This window comes from Strix aluco, chromosome 22 (assembly GCF_031877795.1).
Source record: "Strix aluco isolate bStrAlu1 chromosome 22, bStrAlu1.hap1, whole genome shotgun sequence".
NCBI lineage: Eukaryota > Metazoa > Chordata > Aves > Strigiformes > Strigidae > Strix > Strix aluco.
The window spans coordinates 547,383-574,710 of record NC_133952.1 but is presented as its reverse complement, the minus strand read 5'-3'; the positions used below and the strand labels follow the sequence as shown (position 1 = coordinate 574,710).

At 48.9% G+C, this 27,328-nt stretch overlaps 1 protein-coding gene across 11 annotated transcripts in view; it reads left to right on the top strand.

Annotated features, from left to right (window-relative positions):
* The window catches only part of CAMTA1 (calmodulin binding transcription activator 1), a 305,869-nt gene that overhangs the window by 9,388 nt on the left and 269,153 nt on the right, over window positions 1–27,328 (top strand). For 4 of the 11 annotated variants that reach the window (XM_074847844.1, XM_074847836.1, XM_074847835.1 and 1 more), the window contains exons 1-2: window positions 10,742–11,200; window positions 20,354–20,472. In XM_074847844.1, coding sequence (XP_074703945.1) covers window positions 11,056–11,200; window positions 20,354–20,472 — 264 coding nt within the window. In that variant the 5' untranslated portion in view covers window positions 10,742–11,055. The other 7 variants (XM_074847839.1, XM_074847834.1, XM_074847833.1 and 4 more) reach the window with 7 other exon arrangements.

The window sequence follows — 27,328 nt, the reverse complement described above, 5'->3', positions numbered from 1 at the left end:
TGCTCCCTATTCCCTGGGTACTCAGCCAGCTGACTGATGATCCTGGATTTAAACTTTTTGGATGCGAGAGGTTTAAATTTCGGTGCGAGAGGTGTAAACCACACGTTCATGTATTGCTGGCATGAGGAACCTTAGTGTTTCGGCAGTTCCCTCAATGGGAGAGACCTGTCCAGTGTGGGGAGGGGAGCAGGACAAAGCTGTGTGGGATTCCGCGTGCAAGGAGCTTTCTGGTCACAGTACGTGCACTGAGGCCTTTTGCCTCTCGTGTCTTAAATGGTGCAAGAAGGGAAGAATGTTTTCTGAGCAAACAAATGGCCAAATGAGGTGGGAAATATTTTATTTCAAAAATTCCAGGATTATTATAAACAGTGATAAGGCATTGTTAAAAGCGAGCCTTTATGTTCTTTCTGATTTCATACCTGAGACTTTGCGGTTAGTCTGTGTAACTGGAGGTCTCTGTGCTGGCGTGATCGTGTCCCGTAACGCCGGCCGTTACGGTGAGCCCATTCCACCACTGGCACTTACACCTTTGCATTGTCCGTGCAGAACAATTGTTTGGATTGTGATGGGTGCTTGAGGTTAGGGACATAATTTCATCCCCCGGACCTTCACCTTAACTGTAAGGGCTAAATGCCAGATACACCAGAATTAAGTGCAGTCCTTCGATTATGCTCCTAATCAGCACTTAAACTCACAGCCAGACCTTGCAGATCCATTTCTGAAATGTGTGCTTCAGGCTTGTCATCCAGGTGACTGCCCACTTCCATTGGTCCCATACTGATTTCTGCAACTAAGGTCTGTTTACTTCTGATACTTCTGATTGATTTTGATCAATCAGTAATCCTACAGAAGGATTAACTTCTCGTTTTAATGTTATTATAAACCTACTTAATTTTGTGAAGCAGGAAGAGGTGTTATAAAAATTGACGTTGTGCAATGCTAGGTCGCAGGTTTTACTGTTTAGTCAGCGATGGAAGTTGAAAGACATCATTCCAAGTATAAAAGCTAATTCCAATATTAATAGTTTTCTCACCAGCTAAAAAGAAGTAATTTTATGCATAATTCTTTTCTTTAGGAGCGCTTGCTAATTTTGAATGCGTCTCCCACTCTAAGGAGTCCGTGGAAGCTATTTTAAGCTTTGTTTTGTGGTTACTACAGGTGAGTTGGTAGTACGTATCTAACCCTGGGGTGGTGCTCAGGGTCGCTCAGGGTTGCATGGCGAGGTCTCTTCAGCGCCGTGAGAATGGCAGCGTTGAGGTCATTTGGAACAGATTTTAAGATGAGCGTGACAGGCTGTTCGTAGATGTAAGCACGGATAAAGAGAAGGTCGTGGACGTCATGTAAATGCTCAGATGAGGTTATGCTAACTTGTGTTTTTGGAAGACATTGTGCATTGTTTCCCTGTCAGAAATAGCCCTTTAGATAAACTTTAAACATAGACTGATGCTGTCAGAAAAAGAGAACGCATATCACTTAACACCAAAAGTGATGCTTCATAAGGACCTTTTTCAGTTTATAGTTCGGTAAAAAGGGTAATCTGGGTAGGGATATTCTGTCCTTGCCTACAATTCTGCAGTTCTGACAGGATCACATTCCTGGTTTTACCTTCATGCTGTCCCAGGCTGAAATACTTCATATTTAACACTCTGGGTTCTATAAATAATTGACGTGCCTGTCTTGGCAACTGAAGATCAGCAGCAAATTGTATTGTTGTTGAATAATAGGGTTCTTCTGCATTCTTTATGCCTTTACATCTTAATTTTCACTCTGCTACTGGGAGTGTAGGAACTGATTTACTCCACTTCAGGAAAAAAAGTATTACAGTTCCAGTCCTTCAGGGGAGGAAGTTTCAGAGAAAGTCAAGAACTCTCAAATGAAACCATCTAAGCGAAGACTGGCTATTTCTGCGTGTTTTCTGCATATACTGCTTGGATATATTTCTCATCCTGTGCAACTCTCATGGGTCATATGGGAAAGAGTACTTTTAATGGTTAGATGAAGTTTAGGCAAATATAGAAAGGAAACTCTGCTCTGTAGCTAAAACTAATGAGAATATATTAAAAGAATTGCTTTTGATGGTAAGAACTACTGCGTATCCTTGATGACAGAGAAGAAGGGTTCTGTGTCATAAGGCACTGGCCAGGCACCCAGGAGATAATTTGAGTAGCCGCTGCCATAGTGCCACTGAGCAAATCACGATTGATTCTGGTTCGTGATACTGGAATTATACTTCTATTTGGTTTATCTATTCATAAATTATGATGAAAAATGTCTGGGAAGTTCCTTCTCATTGTGAATTTATAGCGTGGCAGAACCCAGTCGTGGTGGAGTCCTTTAAAGATTTGAGATAATGATTTCAGCAATAATGCTTTTTAATTGAAAGTGTGAGTGCTTTACTGTTTGTTAATGATGCTTCCACGTTACGTGTACGCAGAATAAATCACAGGGGTGCATGAACGGAGATTTGGTAACTGCAGGGCAGGTTTTGGGCAAAGGGCAGGGCCGGGGTGGTGCCGTCAGAAGTTCCTGGGGAGTCAGACTGACTCAGTCAAACCTGCCTTTGCCTCCGGGTTCCCGTTCCTGAATCTACGTGCTTTGAACACCTCCTGCCTCCGTTACCATCATCAATTTCTCTTCCTTCAGTTCTCCTTTTGTTCGTCTGTCGTCGTCTTCCATTACTCATTCTTCTGTTTTCAGTGCCTGAGGCTGACATTTTCATACCTTGGTGACTAAAGTTTGGCTCCTAGATCCGTATTTATTCAGTTAATATAGACAGCAGTCCAATTTCAGAGGAGTTAAGTATCCTGGAAAAGATATTTGTTTAAAAGTAGGAACAGAAATTTAGGAGCATACCTTTAGGGATCTTCGACTTAAACATACTTTCCCGTTATTATTTGGTTCAGCTCTCGCTAGAGATCTGATAGCAAACTAACCTGAAGATTACACTATCTTGTTACGTGTTGAGGGGAAAATAAGAGCTGGGAGCTGTTCACCCAGTGCCCAGGACAGAGCCAGTTGTGCACCAGCCTCGCGCACCACAGCGCTGCATGACCAAACGTGTGCGGGGTTTCCACGCTCGTCTGCGTCTCACGGAATAAGTGTAGTTTGCATACGAACAGGGGAGAGGGGTTGGATGTGCAGGAAAGACATTCCCAGAGAGCAGCAGCCAGGCTATACAGCTTGTTACAGGATGATGACAGCTTAAAAACCCCCAATTTTTAAAAAAAAATCCTTCCATTTACCTCATTGAAGACTGCACTAAAATTATAACTGAGGCTACCATGGATGACAATCATATTACCTCCTTAAACTAAATAACTTGATTGTCTTATTATAACAGAAAGCAAAGAGAAATGTCCTGAATATACTGTAGGAAATTGTCCTTACTAAATCTAGCCCAGCATTTATGAGCATTGTATATATTATTTGATTTTGCCAGAATTACATAAACGGGGGGAAGAGATTGTTAATGTAAGTTGACTACCAGAGTAAATCACAGCCTAATTATTCTTTTTTCCTGGCTAAAATTAGAATTTGATATAATGGTCAATAGACATTTTCTTTAATTTTTGAGACATAATTTCTAATAGCTAATCCAAACGAATTGGAGAAAGTTGCTGCAGAATTGAAAAAATAAATTATCTGAATTTTATGGTGACTTACTGGTAAATCCCCTTAGTTGGAAGCTTTAATTTACCTCATATTTCAGTTTTTTCTCCTCTAACTGGCTTATGGGTGTATATTAGAGCAAAATAACTGTTATTTTCTTAGTGCCACCAGGGTGCTTGGAGCGTGAACCAAAGTGAAGACAGAACCTGCCCTGTTCTCGTAGGAAAATAAAGGAGTAAGGGCCGCAGAGGAGGGAAGGTCGGGCTGTGGCAGAGGCAGCGTGTCGCCGTGCACGGCGTGGCAGGCGTTCTCCCCTGGCATTGCTGCCTGCAGCAACGTACTGGAGCTTGGCACCCGTGTGAGTCAGTGCTGAGGCAGTTTGACGCTGTACCGGAATAAGGGGGGCTCCAGTATCGCAACCGCCCTCCACAGGCACTTGTTTCCCTTCCGGAGTCAGTGTCGGGGTAGAGAAACAAAGCGTTTTTCTGCTTGTTTGTGGTTAAACAGGTAAATACTGTGCTTAGTGTTGAGGCTACCGGCTTAAATACCTACAAAAACTTCATGAGGTTTTGCACAGCAAAAACCTCTTTCCTCCAGGGTCTGCTAAAATGGCCCTGGAGTTAGGCTTTGGTTTAGTCTGGTGTAAATTCCCTATAGCCAACAGTTTTACTAGAGATTATTTGAATGTAGTGTTTGTATTTGAGGGAAATCAATGGGCTCCAGAAGGAACGGGGAGGAGAATGTATCCAAAGCCCAGAACATGGAAGACAACACGTTTGGCCTCCTGCTAGGGTAGTGTGCAGTAAGCCGGTACCTTTAGTTCCTGGTAATGCATACTCTTCAACTTTCACACGTCATTCCAGGCAAGTTATTTGGATGGCAGAGCCCTAAACAGAGCATACTTCTCTGGAGAACCTTTCTGAAGAAGTGCATGGTCTGGGATATTAGATCAACATGGGAGTTTGAAATTATACTTCACAAATGCAGTTAAGTATTGTGAAGTAACAGCGGGTTTATACATACACATTGACTTAGTTAAGTCTTGGGTTTATTCCTAGAAGAAACAGCTTTTGATTCTGAAAGTGGAGAGAGGAAAGGGCAAAACCATTTCATTTCTGTCACTGTGAGGGTTTTTTAAGCATCTCTATTCACGCTTTTAAGAGTATTTTTGTAAAAACACTTGGCATTCCTTGCTTCTAAATCATGGAGTAACTTTGTGCAAACAATTCAAAAGAAATGGGGTTCCAACATTGTCATTATAGCTATTAAAACTGTCTGAATTGTTTTGCTTTTTGATGCTTGCCATAGCAACGGTGGATGTATAATTTGCTGCATATCCATAACAGGATATTTGAATGTATTCTTTACAGTTTTATTTCTGCATATAACTAAGCATGCCAAATCATCACATTAACCCAATTAACCAAGCCAGACCCACATCTGCCATGGAATGACAATGAGGAGTTTTTTTAAAGAACTTTGTATTTCGCCTCCCTCTTAAAAAAACCCAAACACCATACATCAGCGTAGCAGAAGCTTTTATCAGTATGCTGTTAAAAATTATTCATGATTCAGGCTGCAGAAACTCCTGGCACATCTACTTTCTTGCCGCTTATCAGCCGGAGGTAGCTCTGTGTTTGTGCCCCTAGAAAGGTAAGACCAAGACAGTCTATCCTGTACCACGCACGGAATCTTTTGCGGTTCAGTACCTCTGTGCCTTAATAGTGATTAGACCTTTGATTTTTAAACAGTGGGGAGCTGGGAAACTTGAAAGATACCAGCAGCACTTCAGTTCAAATGGCTTCTTTCTTATCATTTTATTGCACGAGGAATTAAATGAAAATATTTGGGACTTTGCTGGCATGTTTGATGAAAAATCCATGTTCAAATGGCATCCGTAATATTACATAGATCACATTGCTGTAATAACCTATATGCTACTGTTAAAATTATGTATGATTTCAGGTATATGAGATTCAGTTTATTAGGGTTTTTTTCTCCTGGTAGAAAAGCTTATATTGAGGAACAGAATGAGTTCATTAGCTGTATGTAGCAGAATTCATACACTACTTCAAAAACCCCTTAAAAATGCCTTATTCATCCTCATCCACACAAATCCTCATCGCCTTTATGGACCAGGAAGGGCCTAGAAAGCCAGACAGTGCTCCCGAAGACGCCTCACAGAGCAGGCTGCACGCTCCTGGAGAGCCGAGGTAGGTTGTGTCTGTTCTGGAAGTGGAGCTATTCCCAGCCGGCTCCGCGGAAGTTCCTCTGTCCCCAGCTGGTGGCGGCTGAGAGAAGGCAGGTGGTGTCCTCGACAACCTTGTCAATCAGACCACACGGACCTCGTTACTCTAACGAGCCAGAGAAGCACAGAAGGAACTACTGGAGCTTTGGAGAGGAGAAAGAGATGGACACTCTCGTGCACGCATGTAGCTGATTTTGCCTTTTAATTATGTTTCTGGGTGATCTCAAGGTCTAACCCCATGTGGAGTACCTTATGGTTGGTTGTTCTCGAGAGTGTGTAAGTGAATCATGCAGCGAGGGCTGCATCCAAAATAAATGTTTGTGCTCGTCTACCTGGAAAGAACGGGAAGACTGTTTGTGGCAACAGTTGCCGTCTACGTCCTGGGGAGCAGCGTGGGTTCCTGCTTGCGTTCAGCCACGAGCGCCAGCGTCGGCAAAACTGAACCCAAACAGCTCTCCGGTGGAATTGTGTGTGGTAGCAGAGTGAGAATCTTTGTAACTCAGAGGAGATGCGTTTGCTCCACCATTTCTCTCATCTCCTTTTCGTTACGTAGTCTTGTCTGAATGTCCAAGTGGAAGCTCGAGCCCCTTCGGGATGCCGGCCTGACGTTAATCTCGGGTGGGAGACCAACACGCCAGGAGATGAGCTGGTTCGGAGGAGGGAGGCAGTGGGCAGGGCTGGCTCGCTGCAGGCTGTGCTGTGGACTAACCCCGCTGCCCGCTTCTCGCCGAGGAAGAGACGGCGGGGCAGGTCTGTCTGTAGGGACATACGGGCACCTGCGGCTCCGTGCGGAGCACTGGGGATGATTCAGCGTGGGCTGGCCCGCTGCGTCTTGGCAGGGTGTCGCCTAAACAGCCGGTACCTGCTCCAGGAGATGCACTTCCGTCCCTAAGTGCGGAGGGATACCCGGTTCCATCTAGGATTCTGGTTTTGCCATGATGCGGACTGTGGGGAGCACCGACTGCATGGCTGCCTTGTGTCTCTGCTAAGCGTACAGATCATCTTGGAAGAATATCCAAGGAGAGACGTAAATTCCCTAGAACTCATCAAGAAAATGATAGCTCTTTGCCAGCGTGGCAACTAAAAGAGTTTCCAGTGTATCCTGAACAGCTGAAGGAAACAATTATCTTAGCTGATCCTGTAGCTGCATTAATATTTGTGTGCATTTATAGGACAGAGTATACTAGATTAGCTTTATGACCGTCGGGAGTCAGCCTGTCATTCTAGAGCCGCTTCATCAATGTGCCTTTCACGCTCCATGAGATTAGCAGCCGCTGAAAATAGGAAAAAGGAATTTTCCTTTCTTCTGTCTTAGAAGAGGTCCATTGCACCATACTCCTCTTAGCAAAAGAGCGTCTTAGCAAAACCAGAGAGCCAACAGGTCTTTTTAAAGAAGCTCCACTCTCATGAGGATCTAAGGGAAAATATCCTTTCTGCGTGTTTAGTCACACACATCAAAGGAGACAACCGTTTCGGCCCTCATTTGCATTGTGCAGGCATTAGACGTGGTCCAGTTACACGCAGCTCTGCTTGAGGAGGCAGAAGTGCCAGTACTCTCCAAGCTTTGATGGAGATGGGGAGAGAACTCGGCCAGGCAAAAAATATATCGCTCTTCCGAGGCGCTTTCCGTTTTTAAAAGGACAGAGCAATTTACTGGGTTTCTTGGGAGACCCTTTACAGCAAAAGCTCCGCGACACCCCGGTCCTGAGGCGGCAGGGTGGGCCGCGCGCAGTACGCTGCCGGGGATCTCTACACCTGCCCGCCGCCGCCCTTTCCCCCACAGAACGTGTGAGCGCTTGTCGCAGGCTCGTTCCCGTGTGACCTGCGGGACTCCCTCAGACTTTTTCCATCCCGTTGGCGACGGCAGCTCGGTTCTCTTGGCGGATCACAAAGCCTCGCCTCGTCGGCTGCGCACCGTGCCAAGGGTGGCCTTTTCTCCCCGAGCATCGTGCTGTGCACCCTCGGGTACTGCGGCTGTGCAAGAGGGCCTGCGGAGCTGTGGGCCTGCAGAACTTCTGACTTTTCGGCAGTACTGAAAAAATGGGAGGAATAACCTTGGCAGCCGCGGTGCTGCTGTTTGGGTCAGTTCAAGAGCGCGGCGCTTTGTGGTTCTGAGGAGGGGGCAGAGCGCGGGGCGGTGCGCGCTCCCCTTCCCGCAGCTTTTCGGCTCAGCCCAGCGCGGGGAAGCGCAGGTTCCGCACTCGCGTTAGCACAAGGTGGTACAAAAACTGCGTTTCCAGGTGGCCCCTTTTAAAACCAGCTCGGGACCGTCTCCCCGCTCGAGGTTTGTCCGCTCGCTTCGCAACAAACCGCCGCTCCGGAGTTTCAGGGCAGAGACGGCGTCTCGTACAGCCCTTGGCGAATAACCGAGCGCTGGAGCGCCCGTACCGGCCGTGCTGGGTGTTACCGCGGTCCCGGGGGAGCCGAGGAGCGGCGGAGCTTTATTTTTATAGCGCAGGCCGAGGGCGAGCGCGCTCCCCCGGCTACCGGGCGGGCGAGGCCGGGGAAGGCGGGAAGGGCCGGGCCGGGCCGCGGGGCTGCCCCCGCCGGGCGGGGAGGGGCGGGGCGAGCGCGGGGATTGGCGGAAGGGGCGCCCGCCGCGCCAATCGGCGGCTTTGTTTAGGGTTACAGGGCGCGGAGGGGGCGTGCGTCCGCCGGGGCCGCCCGCAGCCAATGGACAGGGCTGGGGGCGGTGGCGCCGGCGGCCGCCCGGCTCGCCCGCCCCATTGGCTCCACGCGCGGTCACTCCGGCTGGAGGGGGCTGCTCGTTGGCTGCCGGCGCCGGCGGCGCCGTGCGTCAGTCGGCGCGTCCCGCTTCCCCCGCGCCGCTGTTGGTTTCGGCGGCCGTCAGTCTCTCGGCGCGGCTTCCTGAGTGGCCGCCGCGGCCGTCAGTAAAGCGCCCCGTCCCGCCCCTCTTCTCGTCTTCCCGGCGGCGCCGCTGAGTGGCTGCGGTGCGTGCCACTGAAGCGCTGCCGCGCTCCGATTGGCGGCGCGCGCTGCCCATCGCGCCCATCCCCTCTGGGCGCCCGCCCTCCGCCCGCCGCCATTGGCCGTCGCGGGTGTCAGTGCGGCGGCTCCCCCAATGGGCGGCGCGGGGTGTGCGCCGTGCGCGCGGGGTGGCCGGCCCGGCGGCGGCGGCGGCGGCGGCAGCGGGAGGAGGCGGCGCGCGCCTGGGTCCCGGTCGCGAGGAGGCGGAGGAGGATGTGGCGCGCGGAGGGGAAATGGCTGCCGAAAACAAGCCGGAAGGTGAGAGCGCGGCCGGGCCGCCTCCCGCTCCGCTCCGCGCCGCCGGGCCGGGCCTGCCCACCGCCGCCGCCGCCGCGGGGCTTGTCGGCGCGCCGGGCCTTCCGCGCCGCCCCCCCCACACCCCTGCCCCCTCCGCGGGGCGGCGGCGGCGGAGGCCGGGCCGCGCGGCGCGAAGTTTTTGGCGGCGGCGGGCGCCCCCGCGGGGCCGGGCCGGGCCGGGCGGGGGGGGTTCGGCGGGCAGGGCCATGTGCGGCGGGCAGGCCGCGTGGCGCCGGGGCCGCGGCGGCCGGGACCGGGGGACGGGCACGGGCACGCCTCCCGCCGCCCGCCGGCACGTGCCCGCCCGCCGCCAACATGGAGGCTGCGGCGGTACGGCCGGCGCAGGGCGCGGCGCGGGGCTCCGGGCCCGCCGCTCGTTGCTGAGGGCCTGGGCCCGCCGCCGCCGCCCGGGGAGGAGGAGGAGGAGGAGGAGGAGGAGGAAGAAGAAGAGGAGGGAGGGGGGGTGTCACGCCGGGCCGCGCCGCCCCCCCCCCCCCCCGCCTTCCTCCTTCCTTCCACCGGCGGCGGCGCACGTGCCTCGCGGGCGCGCGCCGGTCACGAGCGGGGCGGCCTCGTCCGCGGCCCCGCCGCACCGGGGCCTCCGCGCCGGCGGGCAACGGGCGGGCCGGGGGTGGGCGCTGCCGGGGCGGAGCGGAGCGGCGGGGCCCGGAGGTGAGCGACGGGGGAGGGACCGGCCGCCCCCGCCGGCGGTGCGGCGGCCGTGGGGGGCGGAGGAGGAGAAACCGGGGCGCCCAACTCCGGCCCAAAGTTACCGGCGCGGCGGGGAGCCGGGGCGCGGCGTGTCCGCAAGGGGGTAGCGCTGCTCCGCCCGTGCGCGGCCCCGCGGCGCCCCCCCCCCTCCGGCCGGCAAGGCCGTCCGGGGGGAGCACGGCACTGGGCCTGGGAAGGGGAAGGGGGGGGGGGGTGGTGGCAGCTGTCCCGGGCCTTCGTTCGCGTCGTATTTTTTTTTTTTTTTTTTTTTTGGTGTTATTTAACGAAAGTTTGTCCAAGCAGGCTGGCGGGAAGCGCTCGCGGCGGCTCCTGACCCCGCCGTCGTCGTGCTGCGCCGGCTCCGGACGCCCGGCGGCCCTCACGGACGGGGGCACCGCGCGCCGGGACCCTCCTCGTCGCCCCGACTTTTATTTTTTCTCTTGAGCTCGGCGGGAGGGCGGGGGGCCGGGGCGGCGCGGCCGGTACCGGGTGTCAGGGCCTCCATCTTACCGGGCGGGAGGAGGGAGGGCGGCGGATGGTTGACAGCCCGCAACTAACCAGTTGCATAACTAAAATGGGGTGAATTTACTAATACCTCTTTTATTTATCTGGCTGTGGTTGGGCTCCTCAGATAACTATTAAATCTGGCTAAGAGGGATTTTTTTCCCTGTCCGCTATAGCAAACATACTTCCTCGATTTTAACCCATTTCCATGCCTTACTGGGAAACCCCTTCTTCGGATACAAGGGTTGTTTTCCCATCTCCTCCTCTGGAATTTTGCTCAAAGTGCTTTGGGAATATCTTTTTTGGTTTTTGGGTTGTTTCTTGTAATTTAGGAGTTGTGGAGCCTCTGTAGGCACAGCCACCTTTCGTTTGCTTTTTGCCTGTGCCTTGTCCAGCATGACGAAGGCTGAGTGCTCCACGAAAATGTAAATTTTAAGAAGTAGTGGTGGTTAGGAGTGTTGTCAGCTTCATCTTTTATTAATCTCTTTGATGCTCCCAAATTCATTAGTTCCTTTTTTCCTGTGGTCTGGAAAATGCCGGGCTTCATTCTTTTCTCATTTCTCTTTACATGAAGTAAATGATTAACTCCACTGAAGCAGTAAAATGCCAGTGAGAAGAGAATTTGCATCTCTCTGGACTTCATAGGTCAAATTGTGACGTTTCAGTTCTTCCGCGGGTGAAAGCATTGTCACCAAAGTATGCCCAGGCTTGACTCTCTTTCTGGGCTCCCCGTGTCACTGTACGGTGACATTTTTCTGCGTAAAGCCCAGGTTTCAGTATGCGTGTTCTCACGAGGCCACGGCTTTACAGAGCCGTGCAGATCAGTGCTCCTTGACTTGGAAGGTAATTTGGCCTTTGCGCTTCTTATTTAATGCAACTTCTCTCGTGTCCCATGTTGGGGGCTGATTTGTGTGGGCCGTTGAGGTGTGGTCTCGCTGAGGCGATGGGTCCACAGCAGCATTTGCTCTTGGCTTGTGGCGCTGCGCGCCAGCTGCTGCAGGAACAACTCGTGTGCCCGGCGGTCGCACGCACCCCTGCGATGCTGTAACGCGCGTTTCCCTCGGCCGGTCGGGAGCTGCTTCCCCGCTCTGTGCCGTGGAGAGCCCGGGCAGCACCGCGGAGGTGGGAGCGGGGAGGGCTCGGCGCCGGCGCCTGTGCTGTTCTCGTAGTAAGCGCTCGGAGCAGCTCCCCGCGCTGACCTACTTCTGTGGTATATTTTCAAGGAGGCAGGATAGAAACCATTCATTCCTTAAACTTAAACTCCACCTGTCAGAAACTCAAATGGGAATCGTTTTAAGGCGTGATTCGAGACAAGTGTTTTGCCAGCAGTACAGATGCTGGAGGAGAGAACCCAGGTCGCTTTAGGTTTTTGTTACTTTAATATCTAAAAACCCAATGTAAATGGCAGCCAGCAGGTCAGTTGTGTGGAGAAGTGCTGCTTTTATTGGGGAGTGATCCGCTCCCTCCGCCCAGAGAGGCCCAGGAGGAGCGAGCTTGGGGAGCAGCTCCCAGACCTGCCTGGGCTGGGAGCTTCCCGCGGTCGGGTTGTGCCCAGGTGGCCGCAGAAAAGCCGCAGAAAAGGGTTTGGAATGAGGCTGGCGTCTCTGTTCCCTGGCTGCAGGACAGATTTCCACGTCTTGGAAAACCTGGGTGAGTTCCCTCTTTTCTGGTTTCCTTAGAAGCTGGGCTCAGTGACCGAGCAGCTCCTGCCATCCGTGCGGCAGAGGCTCGTGGCTTTTGTGGCTTGTGCTGCGCTGAAACGGGAGGAGTGACCCTGGGAGCTGCCATCTTGGCCACTGTGGTGGGCACTGAACTCGATCGGGGTGGGGGGTCTTTAAATTAAAAAGAGAAAGGTTTTTTTGAAGTTCAAAATTGAAAGAACATGCATAGAGAACCTTTCTTATGGACAGGTATCCGCAACCAGTAGCTTGACAGCAGGGTCATGGCCGTGGGTTGAAGTGGTGCGGCGGGAGCCGGGCACGGCGCTCGTCCTGCCCGCGGCGGTCGGTTGTGCGTGGTTGTTGAATTGTAGGTCTGTTATCTCAGGCGGGGTCGGTAGGCGGGAAGGGCGGGAGGCGGAGTTTCTCCCCATAACTCCCGCGTGGCGGTCGGGATTTTGGCAGCTGTTAGAGCTGTTAGGAAGTTAGAGCTTCAAGTGTTGTGGAATGCAGAGAGACTGGGCAAGGTACCTTTTGAAAACAAGACATTCTTGGTTTGGTTGTTAAACAGCAAATATTTACTTCCCTCTGCGGAAGTGTTGCATAACGTTTTATTACTTAAACAAACCTGAGCTTATTGTGAGCGTGACGGATTGGATTTTGTGCCGCGCTCTCTGTACTGCTGTCCTTCTTGGCAAAATTGGACTGTCACGGTGAAGAGGCAGCGTTTGACACTCGGCTCAGTCCGCTCGTTGCCCCAGAATTTTTGCTGAATTTCAGCAGTTGGGATTTTACCAAAATTTCTGTTGTCAGAGATGGAAGCAAGTTGCCTTCTAGTGAAGCTTCTAGACCCGCTCGGAGGGCTGTAAGCCAGCAGGATGGTTTCCGAGAGTGGACTCGATTCGGTTTTTCCAAACAGCAGGAACTACATGTGTGAGGTCAACTTTCTGGAGTACTTTTGGTATTATAACTGTTTTTCACACAAGATTCCTCATGTAAGGCACGGGGCTTGTTTGAAGCTCTAGTGTTTTTTTTTCAATCCAATTCCACATCTCTTCTTGTTAATGATTTTCACAACAAACACTTTGGCTCAAAGGCTTTTTGGTTTATTTCTGTGGGTTTTTAAAGCTACTTCTGTAGGAAGGTTTCCTACAGATGTTATAACTCAGATTTCATTTCCTGTATCGGCAAACAGTGAAAGGATTACATACAAGTAAGGTTAAAACAAATGTTTTTAGAACTCAGTCTTTCAAGGCTTGGTGCTCGCTTTATGTTACTAATATTTTTAAATGGTTCTTCTCAAACGAGAGGTCTTTTAAAGACCTGCTCACAAAGGTCTGTGCTATGGGAGGAAGGGGAAGTAGCTATCCTACCGCTCTGTCCAGGCAGCCTTCAGAAAGAGGGAGCTGGAATGTGACTTTCCTTTTTTAGTGTCCCTTCTGTCTCTGCTTCAATAAACCAAATATATCTGCAGGGATAAAAAAACCCCAAACAAACCCAAACCTTTCCATGGAGTGAAACGAGGCTGGTAGACTGCGTTGTGGAGCAGAGTGCCGCTTAATTAAAATGCAGTGCTTCCAGCAGCTTCTTGCATCTTCAGTGTTTCCTGGCTTCCTCTTTCACCCCTTGCTGAGTTTTTTCTTTTGAGTTTTTTCCCTCACTTCATGTCCTGTTTTCCCCTTCGTGGCTTCCTGCGCCCCTTCAGCCCTGCGTGGTGTTTACCCCGTTTTAAAACCCCGTGGGTTTTGAAAGGCAAGCGTGCCTGCAGGTGCTGGCGTCTGTCTTAACCCCATTTTTTTGGGGGTGCAGTGCCTCTCCTCTTCCTGGGGCGATGCTGAAGGTACGGCTTCGTGCCAAGGAGCCGTTACGGCACCGGGTGAGCAAGAGCAAGCTCCCGTTATCTCTGGGAATGGAGAGCTCCGTGTCCTTCTCCTGCTCTTGTCACATCTGCGGTTCAAGGGGTTTGTTTTTTTTCCTGCCAGCTCTCCAGGTAGGTTGCCAAACTCAAACTGTTCATACTGTAAAAAAAAAAAATAATTTTTAGAAAAAGGTAAAAATATCCATGTCTGGAAGTGCCAGTGTATACTGGCCTTAGCCAATACTTTGGGACTTCTGGAAAATTTGTTGTAGCGTTGAGAATGTTTGTAGTGTGGAGAACTGTATAAATGGGTGGTGTATTTTTGCTAGCCTTGACAAATAACCATCTCCCCTTAGTTTCATTGCCGTTGAATTTGATGGTGTAATTTTATTGAAAACCAAGGGGTGAAGGAATTGATGACAGGTCTAAAACAAATGAATTGGCGGTGGCAGTGAGCAGTGTCTGATCATTCTGTTGCACTTAAAAGCACCGTGATGACAGTCGTGCATGAACACGCTCAGGAGCTGCAAGAGGAAGTTGCAGCAAGATTCCAAAAATGCCTGAAGATTGCTTTTAATATAGCTACTTTTGTGCACCTTTGAATGTAACTGAATTCCCCTTTCTTGAATGGCTGTGAGGGTGCCTCAACCCGCCTGCGGAGGTGGGAGAGGGAACGAGGAGCCTGTGAAATAGCCAGTTCTGTTGGTCGGGGGAAGCAGACTCCCAAGCACTGAGCACAGTGATAAATGTACAGCATAAGAAATAAATAGCTAATTGTGTAAACCAGACCTCAACCAGCGCGTAGGCTTTCATGAAGAAGAATTGTGCTATCAACTCTTCCCCAAAACGCACCATTTGCAGTTTTACATAACGGTGTGGTTCAAATTGAATTCAGTTATAAAATGTCAAGAAACTTTCTGCTGTGTGAAAAGGATGAAGTAACTTACAAGTAGCACATTATTGGTGGGGAGGACCGGGACGATAATACGCAGCAGCAGAGGTTTATCTATATTTGTATTTCTTAGTTTTAGAATGGTTTGTGGAGCTTGTCATAGCAACAAAGTATTTATCACAAATATTCCAAGAAACTAGGCTAGACTCAATAACTTACTAGAGGAAAATTATTTTGTTGATCATCCTTGATACTACTACCATTCCCATGATTTCCTCATTCTTTTTGGTTTTCCCTGTTGCTCCCGTTCTCCCCGCAGGCAGCAGTCACAGCTGCCCGCATGATGGTTTTTGTGCCGTCTTCTCTTGCTCCTATTTCGCTTTTTTTGCCTTTGCCTGAACCGTTCACCCTTTCCTCACGTCCTCCCCTCAGCCCCAGGCTGCTTCTGGGGCTGCCCGTGTCTGGGGCGGCGGAGGGTCGGGAGCGTCTGAGGCGGGCGCTGGCATCCAGCGGAGCCCTGCTGGGCAGGCATCGCCGCAGAGCTGGGCCTGGTTATCTTATCTTAGCCACCCTCTATTGATATTTAGAAATCTGCTTTTGTTGCCAAGAGATTTACAACTGTAATCGTCCAAATATTTCTAGAAAACAGACCAAAAGCTGTTGGTTTTGCTTATGTGTTGCTACTTGTTTACTGATTGAAAGTGCCAGGAACGAAGTTTAACTATGAGAAATAGCATGCCAGCCCCTCAGATGTTTGGATTGGGGATAATTCTTTGCATTTAATTCTGCCAGATGGAATTCACGGGTTTTGTCTGGGTCCAGAGGTCAGCAAGTGAAGGAATGTAGGACTTCAAGGGGGCTTCATACCCCCACCGACAGCCCAGGACCTGGCAGAGCCAAATCAATACATGGAAATAGGAATACGTTAAAAAAAAGAGTTTCTTTTGGCTAAATCTGGATACCTTGACTTTCATCTTTGTCTGCGTCTTCATATGTTATCTTTAGAGAAGTGAGTTATTGGAAGAGCAGCTTTTTGCGAAGGCGCAGGGTTTCAGGGAAGCCAGGAGGGTTGAGAACCACAGCTCCCGAGGAAGGGCGGCGGCGTTGGCGCCCTCGCTTTGGGCACTGACCTCCGCTCCACTGAGCTCTCAGATCAGGCACGCAGCTGGCGTTGCCTGGCGAGGAGGGCTGGTGTGGGGTTCGACTGCATCACGCCCGAGACGGGACGACGTTGGGTGGCCTGCGCTTGCGGTGGCCATGCGAGTGCCGCTTCCGGACGTATTCGCTCGGTTCGGCGCCCGAAGCAGCAGTGTGGTGAGCGGCGTCGCGGGTAACTTGACGCCCTCCCGGTCCGTGTAAGTAGCTAATAATTACACTCTGATTTTAGCTGTTTGTCTTGTATGAAAGTGCCTATTGGTAACATGTAAACACCTTTCACCTCTCTTGCGAGGTGGTTAAGATGGCCAACCCTAAGTTATTACTCCATAATAATGGGTTTATGAAACTTGCATTTGTGATTTTATAGGCTTATTCTTTCTATTTATTTCCAGTATAGAACTGTCTGCAAATCAGCAGTTGATCAACACCCATTCAGCCATTTCTGTATTCTCCAATTATACGTCTTATTGATAAACTGTGGTAGTTAAACGGTCTACAGATCTAAGTTCACCTCCTGGATCGCAGAAGATTTAAGAACCAGTTAAAGAAAAAAAAAAAAAAAAGGAGGGGGAAGGGGGGATTGTTTGGAGAGCAGGGGTAGAGCACGGACTCACTGTGTGATTTGCTGTTGTGCGCTTTAAAGTTTTATGGCCCATGTTGCATCCCTTGGGAGGATAAAGTGCAAGGAGCATGAAGAAACCCATAAAATTACGAAGGGTTTATGTGGTATAATTAATATGGAACTTTCCATGAACTTTATAATAGTTGTACTTTCTTAATTTTACACGAGTTTCTGGTTTGCTAATAAGTAATCCTGAAGATGGCTAATGGAACTTAAATTTTGGATTTTCAGACTGAATTATAACAAGATACATTGTAGGCTGCTATATTTTAGTGTAGAGCTTCCTTATTGTAGTTTTCAGAATTGGCTGTGCATGCCTTGGGAAGCATTTTTGAGCTGTGGCCAGCTTTGCACTAAAAAAACCCCCATGTCGATACAGCTTTACTGGCAAATCCTCCTTGTGCAAGTGCAGCTTTGCTTGCAGAAGCACTTTTTATTGACACTGGATGGGTTTGCAGATCACAATGTCATAAGTCGCACCCGTAGCAAAAATAATATGAGGAAGAAAGTTCAAGTACAAATCTGGCCTGCATTTGCACAGTAAAATCAAACAAGCGTTGTGAAATTGCAGCTCCTTTTTTTAACTACAGAGGAAATTTTCATTCTAAACAAATGTAAAATGTTCCCTCTGGCGCGTGCTGGTTGCTCTGTGAGTTGGGTGTGGATGCTGAGCGGTGTGGATTCTCATTCCTCTGACTCTATCGGAAGACCCTGCGGTAGGGGAGTGGGTGTGTCAGGTTGACTAGCAATGACAGGCTTGATTCCAACCGAAGGACAACTGCTTTTTTGTTTTCTCCACCTCCCTAAAGATCTCCGTGTCGCAGTTGGAAGGATTGCGATGCTATTTGTGAGGAGCATGAGTAGCAAAGCGAGAGCTGATCTGGAGGAAAGGGAGCTCGTGGTAGCCGGTCTGTGGGTGGGGATGGCAGACCCTGCCTGACGCCTGGGCAGCTGCCGAGGGAAACGCTTTACGGAGGAAGGAGGAAGCTGGCTCACGGCGTGGAGGCCCAGGGGTGAGCGAGGTCTGCTGGCACTGTTAGTGCAGCTGAGAGCAAGCCTCCTCCCCTGTGCACGGCTTCCCCGTTTTATCTGCACGGCCTTTCCTCCGTTTGGGGGTACATCAGGGACCGTTCCAGCGGGCGGAGGAGCGAGTGTCACAGCAGTCTGTGTGCATCGTTTGGGGCGAGGCGCTTTCTTGCTCTTCATCCGCATAGCTGCTTGGCCAACGTTGTCCTTCTCCAAGGTCAAACCTGTTTCAGAGGTCACCAAATTTAAGATTCACTTTCCATGATGGGATTATTGTCATTCTGACCACGCGGCAGGAGGATCCTTGAACAGAAAGCCTGTCAGATCGAGGCAGGTGGCAGTTGTTGTTTTCCATGTTGGGGATTTTTTGGAATGAAGAAATGTCGTTGCTAAACGCGGAAAAGGGAAGCGCACGTGAGATGTAGTGACACTTCAGGATGATGAAAATAACCTTCCGTTGCTATAATAACATAGGTGTGAGATGTGAACAACAGGAGTTGGAAGGTTTAGAGTCAGCAAGTTCTGATAACTTCTACCAAAACATTTTTAAGGGATCTATTTTCCATAGGCACTTTCTGGATTAATAATACTGATAATTGATGACAGTGGAAGAAAGTTAATAAAACGAGCTGAATAATTAGAGGTCTGCCAGCCCTGCAAAATAATGGAATGAATGATAGAGGACTTGACTGATACGGAGGTAAGGGGAAGTAATACAATTAATGTCAATTAAAATGTGCCCATGGAAAATAAGCTGATGAGATGTAACTGGGGATGTAGTTTGGCTGATAAAAGCAATAATGTGTGCTGTAAAATACTTCGCCGCCTTAATGAATTGAATGTAGTGCAATGCAATATTTTGAATGAGAAATGAAAACGGTATAAAATTAATGTAGGGAATGTTAAGTAGGTACCAGCCGAATTGGGTGGCAGACCTGAGGCTGCGGGTGGGAGTGGCTGGGGGCTGCTGTGGCAGCGGGGCGCTGCCCGGCTCCGTTCTCTGCCCCACGCCAGCGGGTGTCTGTGGGGATAACCCTGGGTGTCAGGACATGGTGTTTGTGAAGCTTTGAGCGGCCAGGGATGGTGGGGAATGACAGAGGTGACGGCCACACATGCAGAACATTGGCTGGGAGGAGGATGTGGCCAAAAAGCCCCACAGAGTAACAGTCTGAGATGTTCAGTGTCAAGCTAGAAATCCTGGAATGGTATAGAAAAAAAATAACCCAGAGAGCCCTCTTCCCGATTTCTTTATCAGTTCAGCAGAGATCAATACTGCCCGACTGCGCGTTCGCCCAGGAAGAAGTATGAAACTGGCAGCCCTGTTGATTTAGTCTAACGCAGTGTACAGTAAAGTTCCCAATAACTCAGGGAGCTCACAGGACTCGTAAATTATAGAGCAGCTCACGTTTATCATACACATCGCTGCTTATCTTGTAAACTCATCTGCTGTGCTTGCACGAGTAGTTGATTTAACAGCATGTATATTGTTGAACTTGACACATCCAAGAGTATAATCAAGCTTTAAAAATACTAGGGATGTCTCGCTGCTCGTTTGTGCTCTTCACCCGCTTTCTAAAACGATCGCGGGACGGGTTCTCTGCGGTTTGCTGCAGGTCATGCGAGATTCTGTATCGTACGTAATTGCAGAGGAGTTTGATCATGATGCTGGCGTCTGTTTAATGACATAAAATGATTAGATGTGTAAAAGGGAAAAAAGTTAATATCCTTTTTCTGTACACTTCCAAATGGGAAATGACTATAAATTAATTTTGTAGGGTAAAATGCCAGTGAGTAAGTGTACTTCACGTGTAGCGCTGCCCAGTGTCTGTCAGGCGCCGCGCGAGAGGAGCGGAGGAAGGCAGCGATGGCGGTTGCAGGAGGAGAACGGGTGGAGCTCCCGTGCTGTAGCTGGGATGTCGTATCCTGCTGCTCCGGTTCCCTCTTCTGCGGGGACCGTTGGTGGGTGCTCTGCTGCTTCAGGTGGTGGTAGCGGGGTGATAAGAGATATGTAATCAGGTGAATGCTTCTGGGATTTCTGTGGGCTCTTGTTGGACTTGAGGGTTTTTTGGGTGTCTCTATTTTTTTTAAGGGGAATTGATGCACCTTCTAAATTTTTAGCAACAAAAAGGAATAATTTTTTATTCTTCAGTATTTCTGCTTTGAGACCCCTGGGTATGGCGAGGTAGGAAGATTTCCATGCCTCTACCTCCCTGTCACGTTGAGGAACTACATTCACTTTTTGAGCTGTCCGTTGAAAGAAAAGTAACCTGTTTTTAATCAGGTACAGCGCGTTTTAGTTTTAAATGAACTAATAGACCTTGAGTTGCATTTCTACTGCAGCTTGACAAAATTATAGCAGCTACTGGGGCTCTGTGCTTATTTACTTGCAAATCCTGTCGAGTGTGAACTTCATTTATGACTTTCCTGGCAGGTCATACTGCTGTGGTCACAGCTTCTCTAACGTTTTGTCGCTATTGCTTGTAAAATTTGTCACTGAGGGAAATAATAAGTCAAAATAGGCATAGGTAAGCACACACACAGGCTCCTTGTGCACGAATCCGTCCAAGCTCTTCTCAAACTTTGCAACCACAATGAATTAAAGCGTTTATATTTCTGAAATAAAGGTGCGATTTCAACAGAAAGCCGTGGTGTTCTTTGCAGTGACAAATTGCTTGCTCTTTGACAAGTGAACTGGTGGGTTTCCAAGTCTTGTGGTAGCCAGGGTCTCCTGCTGGCAGCCACCTATTCTGTGTATACATCACCTGTCTCCTCTTCTTTCTAGATGATCATGGGAACAGCAATGGCAGTCATGTAAAAATCTTTTTACCGAAGAAGCTGCTTGAATGTCTACCAAAATGTTCAAGTTTACCGAAAGAGAGGCACCGCTGGAACACTAATGAGGTAGTTAAATCTCTTTATTTACTTTAAACGTACCAGCTTACTTGATGCTCACAGATTATTTTTTGAGAGCCTGCCATGTAAGTTACAGAATTCCCTGGCTCTGGAACCTGTTGTTTAAATAATAAAGTCCTGTTACGTGTTGAAAGCGAGCTTTAAACTAGACTTGAAGGCGAATGTGGCAGCTGACTACTCATATAGTAGGAGTCTGTTGCTCGTGTGTGTGTGACTTGTGTCAGAGAGCCAAATCTTCTCATGTTATTGACATGTTTCAAGATTGTTTCAAATCAGATAGGTGTTTTGGTACCATGTAAACATAATGTTACCTTATTATGTGTAAAGACTTCTGAACAAAAACCCGGTGCATGTTCTTTCCTGCCAAACAGGGTCCCGAGAAATAACTAGCCTGCTCCTGTCTGAGAAATTTTGTTAAGAACGGGGGACGCACAGAACTGGGCGTTTTATACTGGAATCCAGTTACTCTGAACGTGCTTGTTTGCATATCTCCTGTTAACGCATCATGGTTGGGTTCACTGAAATGTAACAGAAGTGTTTAAAATTCAGGTGTCTGGGGGGCCAAGGTGAAGTTGAAGATCAGTCCAAATAGGTCTACGATCCCTTGCCTTTATTCCTTCTGGGCAGCCAGGCTGGAAGTTACACGGCAATACCTGCAGTATAGTTTTAGTTTTTAGTAGCACTGTCTTACAGTACCTTTGCCACATTTGTGGGAATAATTTAATAATTGAAGCATCAACTTTGAGAAATTCCCGTAAAACTCCAGTTAGTGTCTGCGTGTTGCAAGCTAACTGTTCTTGTCCCTCTAATCAGTCATTTGTAACATCTAAACATGTAAATGAAAACCGCCCTCCCGAGTGTAACGACTGCGAGTGGCAAGCTGAGCGCAGGATCAAATACGGATCAGTTCGTGTGTAGTTTTCAAAGTTGGGTCCTTCATCCCCCTCCTTCTTTCGTCTGAAAGCTGAAGTCAAGTCTATGTATTTTTAACATACTAAACACTGTGACAGAATTAATCGGGTTTTTTGGGGAGTTGCTGGCGTTGGCTCTTCTGTGGAGATGTTTTTGTCTTGGGTCATTTGAATTGAAATGTAAATTGTAGAGAACGTGGGTTGCAGTGTCTCTGTGATGGCACTGATGCTGATGGGGATGGGACATGGAGTGATAACAGTTCCAGTGGCTCTAAAAGGTGATGCTTTGACAAAGGTGAGAAAGCAAGCTCTCTGCACAGGTTTGTGGCAGAATGATGCTCTTTGTTACTGGAAACGGGTTGTTGGTTTTTAGTCGCTTTTCTCTAGTGTTTCTGTTGTCCCTGGTTCAGACCTTGTGTATACATTTACACATGCAGGCTTTTGGCTTTTCTGCTTGAACAATGTCTGGTGTGTGGAGCCTCCCAGGGTACAGAATGTGGCAAATGAAGTTAATCATATAGCTGGGAATCTTTATTATTCATAAGCATGAGGCAAATGGAAAAGCGTAGGCGCTTGTGAGGTGTATTAGGCTAGAACTAAAATTTGGGAGCGTAGCCTTTCTGAAGGATGTGCCAGCGTTCTGGAGGGGGGGAAGGTGGATGGTTTGGATGGTGCTTGCCAGCATATTGCTGGTGTAGGTTGGTCTCATACCTTAATTCTAGACGGATTGTTTGCTAATATCTGCAGATCATCAGCTGGTATGTTAAAAAAACAAAACCAACCCACTTCTGTCTTTGAATGTCAAGTTTGTTACACTCATTTGTATCTCTCTCCTCCAAAATCTGTCCCTGTGGCTGCCACGCAGTGGGGACGAGGAGCTGGTTCTGTACGTGGGTTCTTACTGGTGCCGTCTCTGCCAGCCTCTGTGGTGTGTCGGTTGCAATTTCCCTGTTGCATTATTTAAAAGGAAGAGCTTTTCTTGTGGCCAGAGATTTTTGGCCTCATTAGCTCAGTGAAAAAAAAAAAAAAGGAGAAAAAGGCAGAATCTTATGCCTAGATGAAGTCTTGGAAAATTTGTGTTAATTACGGGGGAGGAGGGAGCTTAGCTTACAGATTTTATTTTCCTCCCCACCCCCAACCTAGAAGTTTAATTCTGCTCACTGTTATAAAACTTGAATTTTTCTTAGGGTATAATTGAATAATAATGTTGGATTACATTTCAGAGTCATTCCGAAGGGAATATATTTTTTCATCTGAATACACAGGTGTTCTGTCTATGCTGGTGAAAGCACGAGTTGTAAAATATAGAAGAAAAAGATGTATTCTATACAGTGGTGCTTCCAGAGTCTTTGTGTTCATTTCGGAGTCACTGGCACTGCTTGTGAGAGGTCTCACCGATAGGGAGGTTTATTAAAAGATGTAAAAGAAATAAAATGTTTATAGTAACTTACACATCTGCATATGCCTATGACATTGCTGTCCTCCCTCAAACTCGTATGTGTTTGGACAGACTCGTGGATGTCCGGTCTCGCCACAGACTTCTCCAGAGCGTGAGTGGGGCGGCAGTCGGTGTGGGATGGATGGATGCTGGAACCCAGCTATGACCTGGCTGCTTTCTGAAACCCTTAAGCATGCTTTTTCTGCACCTTTGTGTGGGGATATTTCAAGGAAACTTAAACATGGCCCTTGTGGGCATCTGTGGGTCCTTGAAATAAAGTGCAAGTGTACGTTCCGCCCCTGGGGCTGGTGAGCAGCCTAAAGGGCAGGCGTGGCGCGCTGGCGTGGGCTGGGGCTGCTGACGGGGCCCTTGCATCTGCAACGGAGACGCTGCCGACGCCGAACGTGGAGGTCAGGGAACAGCTGGGGTTTGTTCTTTCCTCTACCAGGGCATCGCCATGGGAACGCTGCGAATAACTTTTTCTGAGCGCTTTCATCTGCAGATTGAGGATAATGGTCATACGTTGCTCTGGATTGGGTAATTGGGATGGAGAAACAATATCCTTTGAGAGCTGAATAGGTTGTGGTTGACTTTACACTTAGTAAAATAATGCTGTGAGCAGCAAGAGAAATGGAGCATTTAAAAATGCTTAGAACACGTTATTGAGATGTTTTCTTTCCATCAGATTATGCAGTTTTAACTGAAATGTTTGATGGAAATATATTTCCATATCAAGATGTCATCTCGTCTTAAATCAAGTTTATAGTGGTTTTATATTTCCTAGTGAAGGAAGTGTTCCTTCTAATTCAATTTTTTTTTTCCAGAGATACAAAATCATAAGTTTAGCCAAGCAATTTAATTACAGATTTACATTTTTTGAGATGCCTGTGAAAGTGCGTGTGTGCTTATTTCTCTTGCTCTGGGGGAGGATAGAAAGGGGATTTTCATATGATTTCTCACATTAGGACAAATCAGTTAATTGCCAGAAAATTCTGCAACGCTCTGTGCACGTGAGGGAGTTCCTTGCTCTTGGGTTTTGGTAGTCGTTCATTTTGAACTCTGTTAGCGTTCGCAGTACAGGTCTGGCTCTGATTTGAGGGAGCGTGTGGAGCGAAGAGGTCCCGTGGCGCGGTGCTTGGTGTGCTCGCGGTGCGCCCCGGACGTGGATTTGGGGGGCGCCGGGTCTCAGGTCCGGCCGGGGCCAATGCTCCCAGAGCACCGCGGTGCAGAGCGGGCGTCTGCGGGCAGGGAAGGTGGCAAAGGTCGCTGGCTCGTTACCCGCTAATCGCTCTGGGCGGCAAGACACTGTCTGCAGGAACTGCATCCCGCTTCCTGCCGAGCGAGCGGGGTGTCTGGGAGCCGGGAGCTTCCCAGGGCGCTGCGCCCGGCGGTGCGGGTGGGTGCAGGGGCTCAAGGGTGCCGGAGTAACCTTGTCTCTGCACGGTGCTTGCCAAAAGCGGGATTGCAGCTTTGAGCAGAGATGCCTTTCATTAATGGACTTGGCAGCCGCAGTCATTAATCATCCTTGTAAACTTAATGACACAGTACGAGAAAGAAGAAAAAGTTAAACATCGGAAATGTAAAATGCTACCTAGGGCTTTTGTTTCTGACAATATTCTATATTTACGTTCTCTGTTGGGAGAAGCCCAGAATTTCCACAGTAGAAAAGACCAGTAGTAATTGCTTTGTGTGCTTAGGCTTTTCTTGAGGCGCCAGGCAGAAATGCCCCGTTTTCCGATGTGGTAGCTAGCATCAACTTTTTACAGATTGCAGGCTTAGGTATTGCTTGGTAGTATGCAAATAAGTGCAATTACAAAACTCTATTTGAGCGCTGTTTAGCGTAGGAAGAAATTCTTCAACGGCGCCGCGATGGGGACCTTGAGTCGCGCGCTCTGACATCGCTGATGTGCTCTTGCGTTTCTGCTTTGCTTGCACGACAGCGACATTCTCTTCTGCCGCTTGACATCAGGTTATTTCCCGTCTTTTCTCTAAAGCGCAGGGATGATCTTGAAGGTTTGGAGAATTGCCTGAGGGACGTAAGGGACCCAGACTGATTTGGGAAGTGAGTCTCTAGCGTTCGGGCTGGCTATTCCGCCGTGAAACGCTAGTGAGGAGTAGGGGAGAGCGATACCTCGTCTGCCACCTGCTACTCCAGTTCCCCCTCAGCCCCCTGGCGCATCCGTGTCAGGCAGCCAGTTACCGCACGGCTCCTGTCAGCACAAGTTTGTTCATCAGAGTGCCACTCTGGGTAAAGACAGAGCCCAACAGCATGCTGCTACTTTTTGGTTGTTTTATCAAATGCTTTTAAGTGCCTTTTAGAATTAACTCTTATGGCTGAAAACTTAAAGCACCTGTTTGTTTCAAGGCTGCCCTGGACGGCGTGGTGTATTGTAACTCTTCACTGCGTTACCGTACCAGTTCGTACCTTATTTACCCAAGTAGGTTAATGCATTAGAAATCTGTGGGGTCAAGCAAGCGTGTGGACCAGCTTTCATCATCCCCGCAGTCCGAGCGAGGAGGGGGTGTCCGTCCGGGTCACAGCATCCCCTCTGCAATAAGCCATCACGATGGCAAAACTTTCTGGAAAAGCGACAGCACTCGTTAGTTTCCTGAGGACAGTGAAGTTATTCAGTGTATTTTGTTTAATGCTTCCCATTAAGCTGAAGTTAATTCAGATGTGTTTTGCTTAAGCGCAGAGTTTCCCGAAGCCAGAGGCTGGCTGTTGTCGTGAGAGCTCTGCGGCTGCCGAGCACTTACAAAGCTGGAACGTCCTCGTGGTCTGCATCGGCTCTGTGATCTCTCAAGAGCAATGAGAATATTTAATTTTGACTAATTGCCTGCTGCCCATGTGATCCCAGAGTATAAAATATTACGGTGGTGTTGGCAAATGCTATTGTTGGGAGTTTTGTTGCTTTCTGTTCCGCCTGGAGGAGCAGCGGGGCGGTGGTCCCAGCCCGGCTTGTGCGCGCTGCCCACGTGCCACCTCCTCCTGCCACCGCCGCTCTGGCACACGGGGTTGCCCTTAGGTTTGTGCTGAGCTGGGGGTGGAAACACGTTAGCGTAAGGCTTTATGAATGAAGGGAAGTGCCTAGTTGAGGGCAAAATGTTTGCCGGGTGCTGGAGCATCTGTGAAATGAAGACCAGGGGTGCTGGCTCCCGCCCCGTGTTGGGGTGGTGGAGGTGTCTGCTGGCCGTTGGAGGCGGGCAGGAACGTCCCACCTGAGCCGGTCACTGCCTGGGCCCTCGTGCTACCTGGCACTGCGCCTGCCAGCGCCTGCCCGTCCTCTTGGCCAGCAACAGAAATGTAAGGACACCCACTTTCTTTAAAGGAGAAGAAAAAGCTCTGGAAGTGAAATCAAAGGGGAAGAACGTTTACACCCTGCCTAGAGTAGAGTCAGGAGTAAACTGTTTGTACACCTGACTGACGCTGTCTAGCACGTGTGGGCGGCTTTTCTCGCTGTGTGTGATTATGATTTAAGGCTGATCAGTGAACGAGATGGAAATTTCTCTTTAACAGAAGCACTTCATTATGGGTTTATTTTGTGAAATTAATGAAATTCTGCGCTTTGCCTAATGTACAAAGCAGAAAATCTGCTACTGGCTTTGCTTTTGCAGTTCCTCAGTCATGTTTACATAATTAGTAAATGTTGTGAACAGGCTCGGTGATTTAGCAGAATTGAAAGGTTACCATTCCTGGCAATTTTAAACAAAAGCAGTAATACCTGCTATGCTGTTCATGCTCTAATAGAGAGATTCCTCATCTTCCTCTTAGGAAAATCTAACTTTTTTTTCCCTCCCTTTTCTTAATATAAGGACCAATGCTGTAATTGTATAATGATAAGTCTTTAAAAATGGCTGATTTTGCAGTTCTGTGCAGTTAATGTGTCAGAGTCCTGGGACCAGATTGAATTCTGTAAAGCATAGCAAACAGATGAAATGTATTGTTTTGGATAATGTACAGCCCTCCTGGGTTTTTTCCCAAGTGAATTCGATTGAATGAATTAAATTAACTTTTTTACCCTTAATGATAGCTAAAGAAAAAAATTACTTCATAATTAGTTTTAGTATATTATACACAAAGTATAAAGTGCTGATGGTATTTAACTTGCTGGCTTTTTGACATTAGTGACCTATCAAAATACCTCTGAATATTTTTGCAAATTTTGAAACTTTCTAGCAATCAGCTTGGGGTGGAATTGTTCCAGTTTGCTGGGTGCACTCCTGTGGCCGTGCCTGCCGACGGGCTGCACGGTGAGCACCCTCCGACCGTGGTATGTCGAGGTGCAGCTGGTTGTGTTCGCGGTGCTCAGGAAGCGGATGCGCCGTTTGTGTGCGGCACCGAGAGATGGAGCAGGCGGGAACAGCTCTTGGGTTCAGGGATGAAACCTCCCAGCAAACCTCAGTGGCTACTTCAGATGGAAGGGACTTTCTTTTTCTTTGCCACATCAGCCACCTCCAGGTTCCTCTACCGAAAGTGTTGAATGGACAGTTGTAG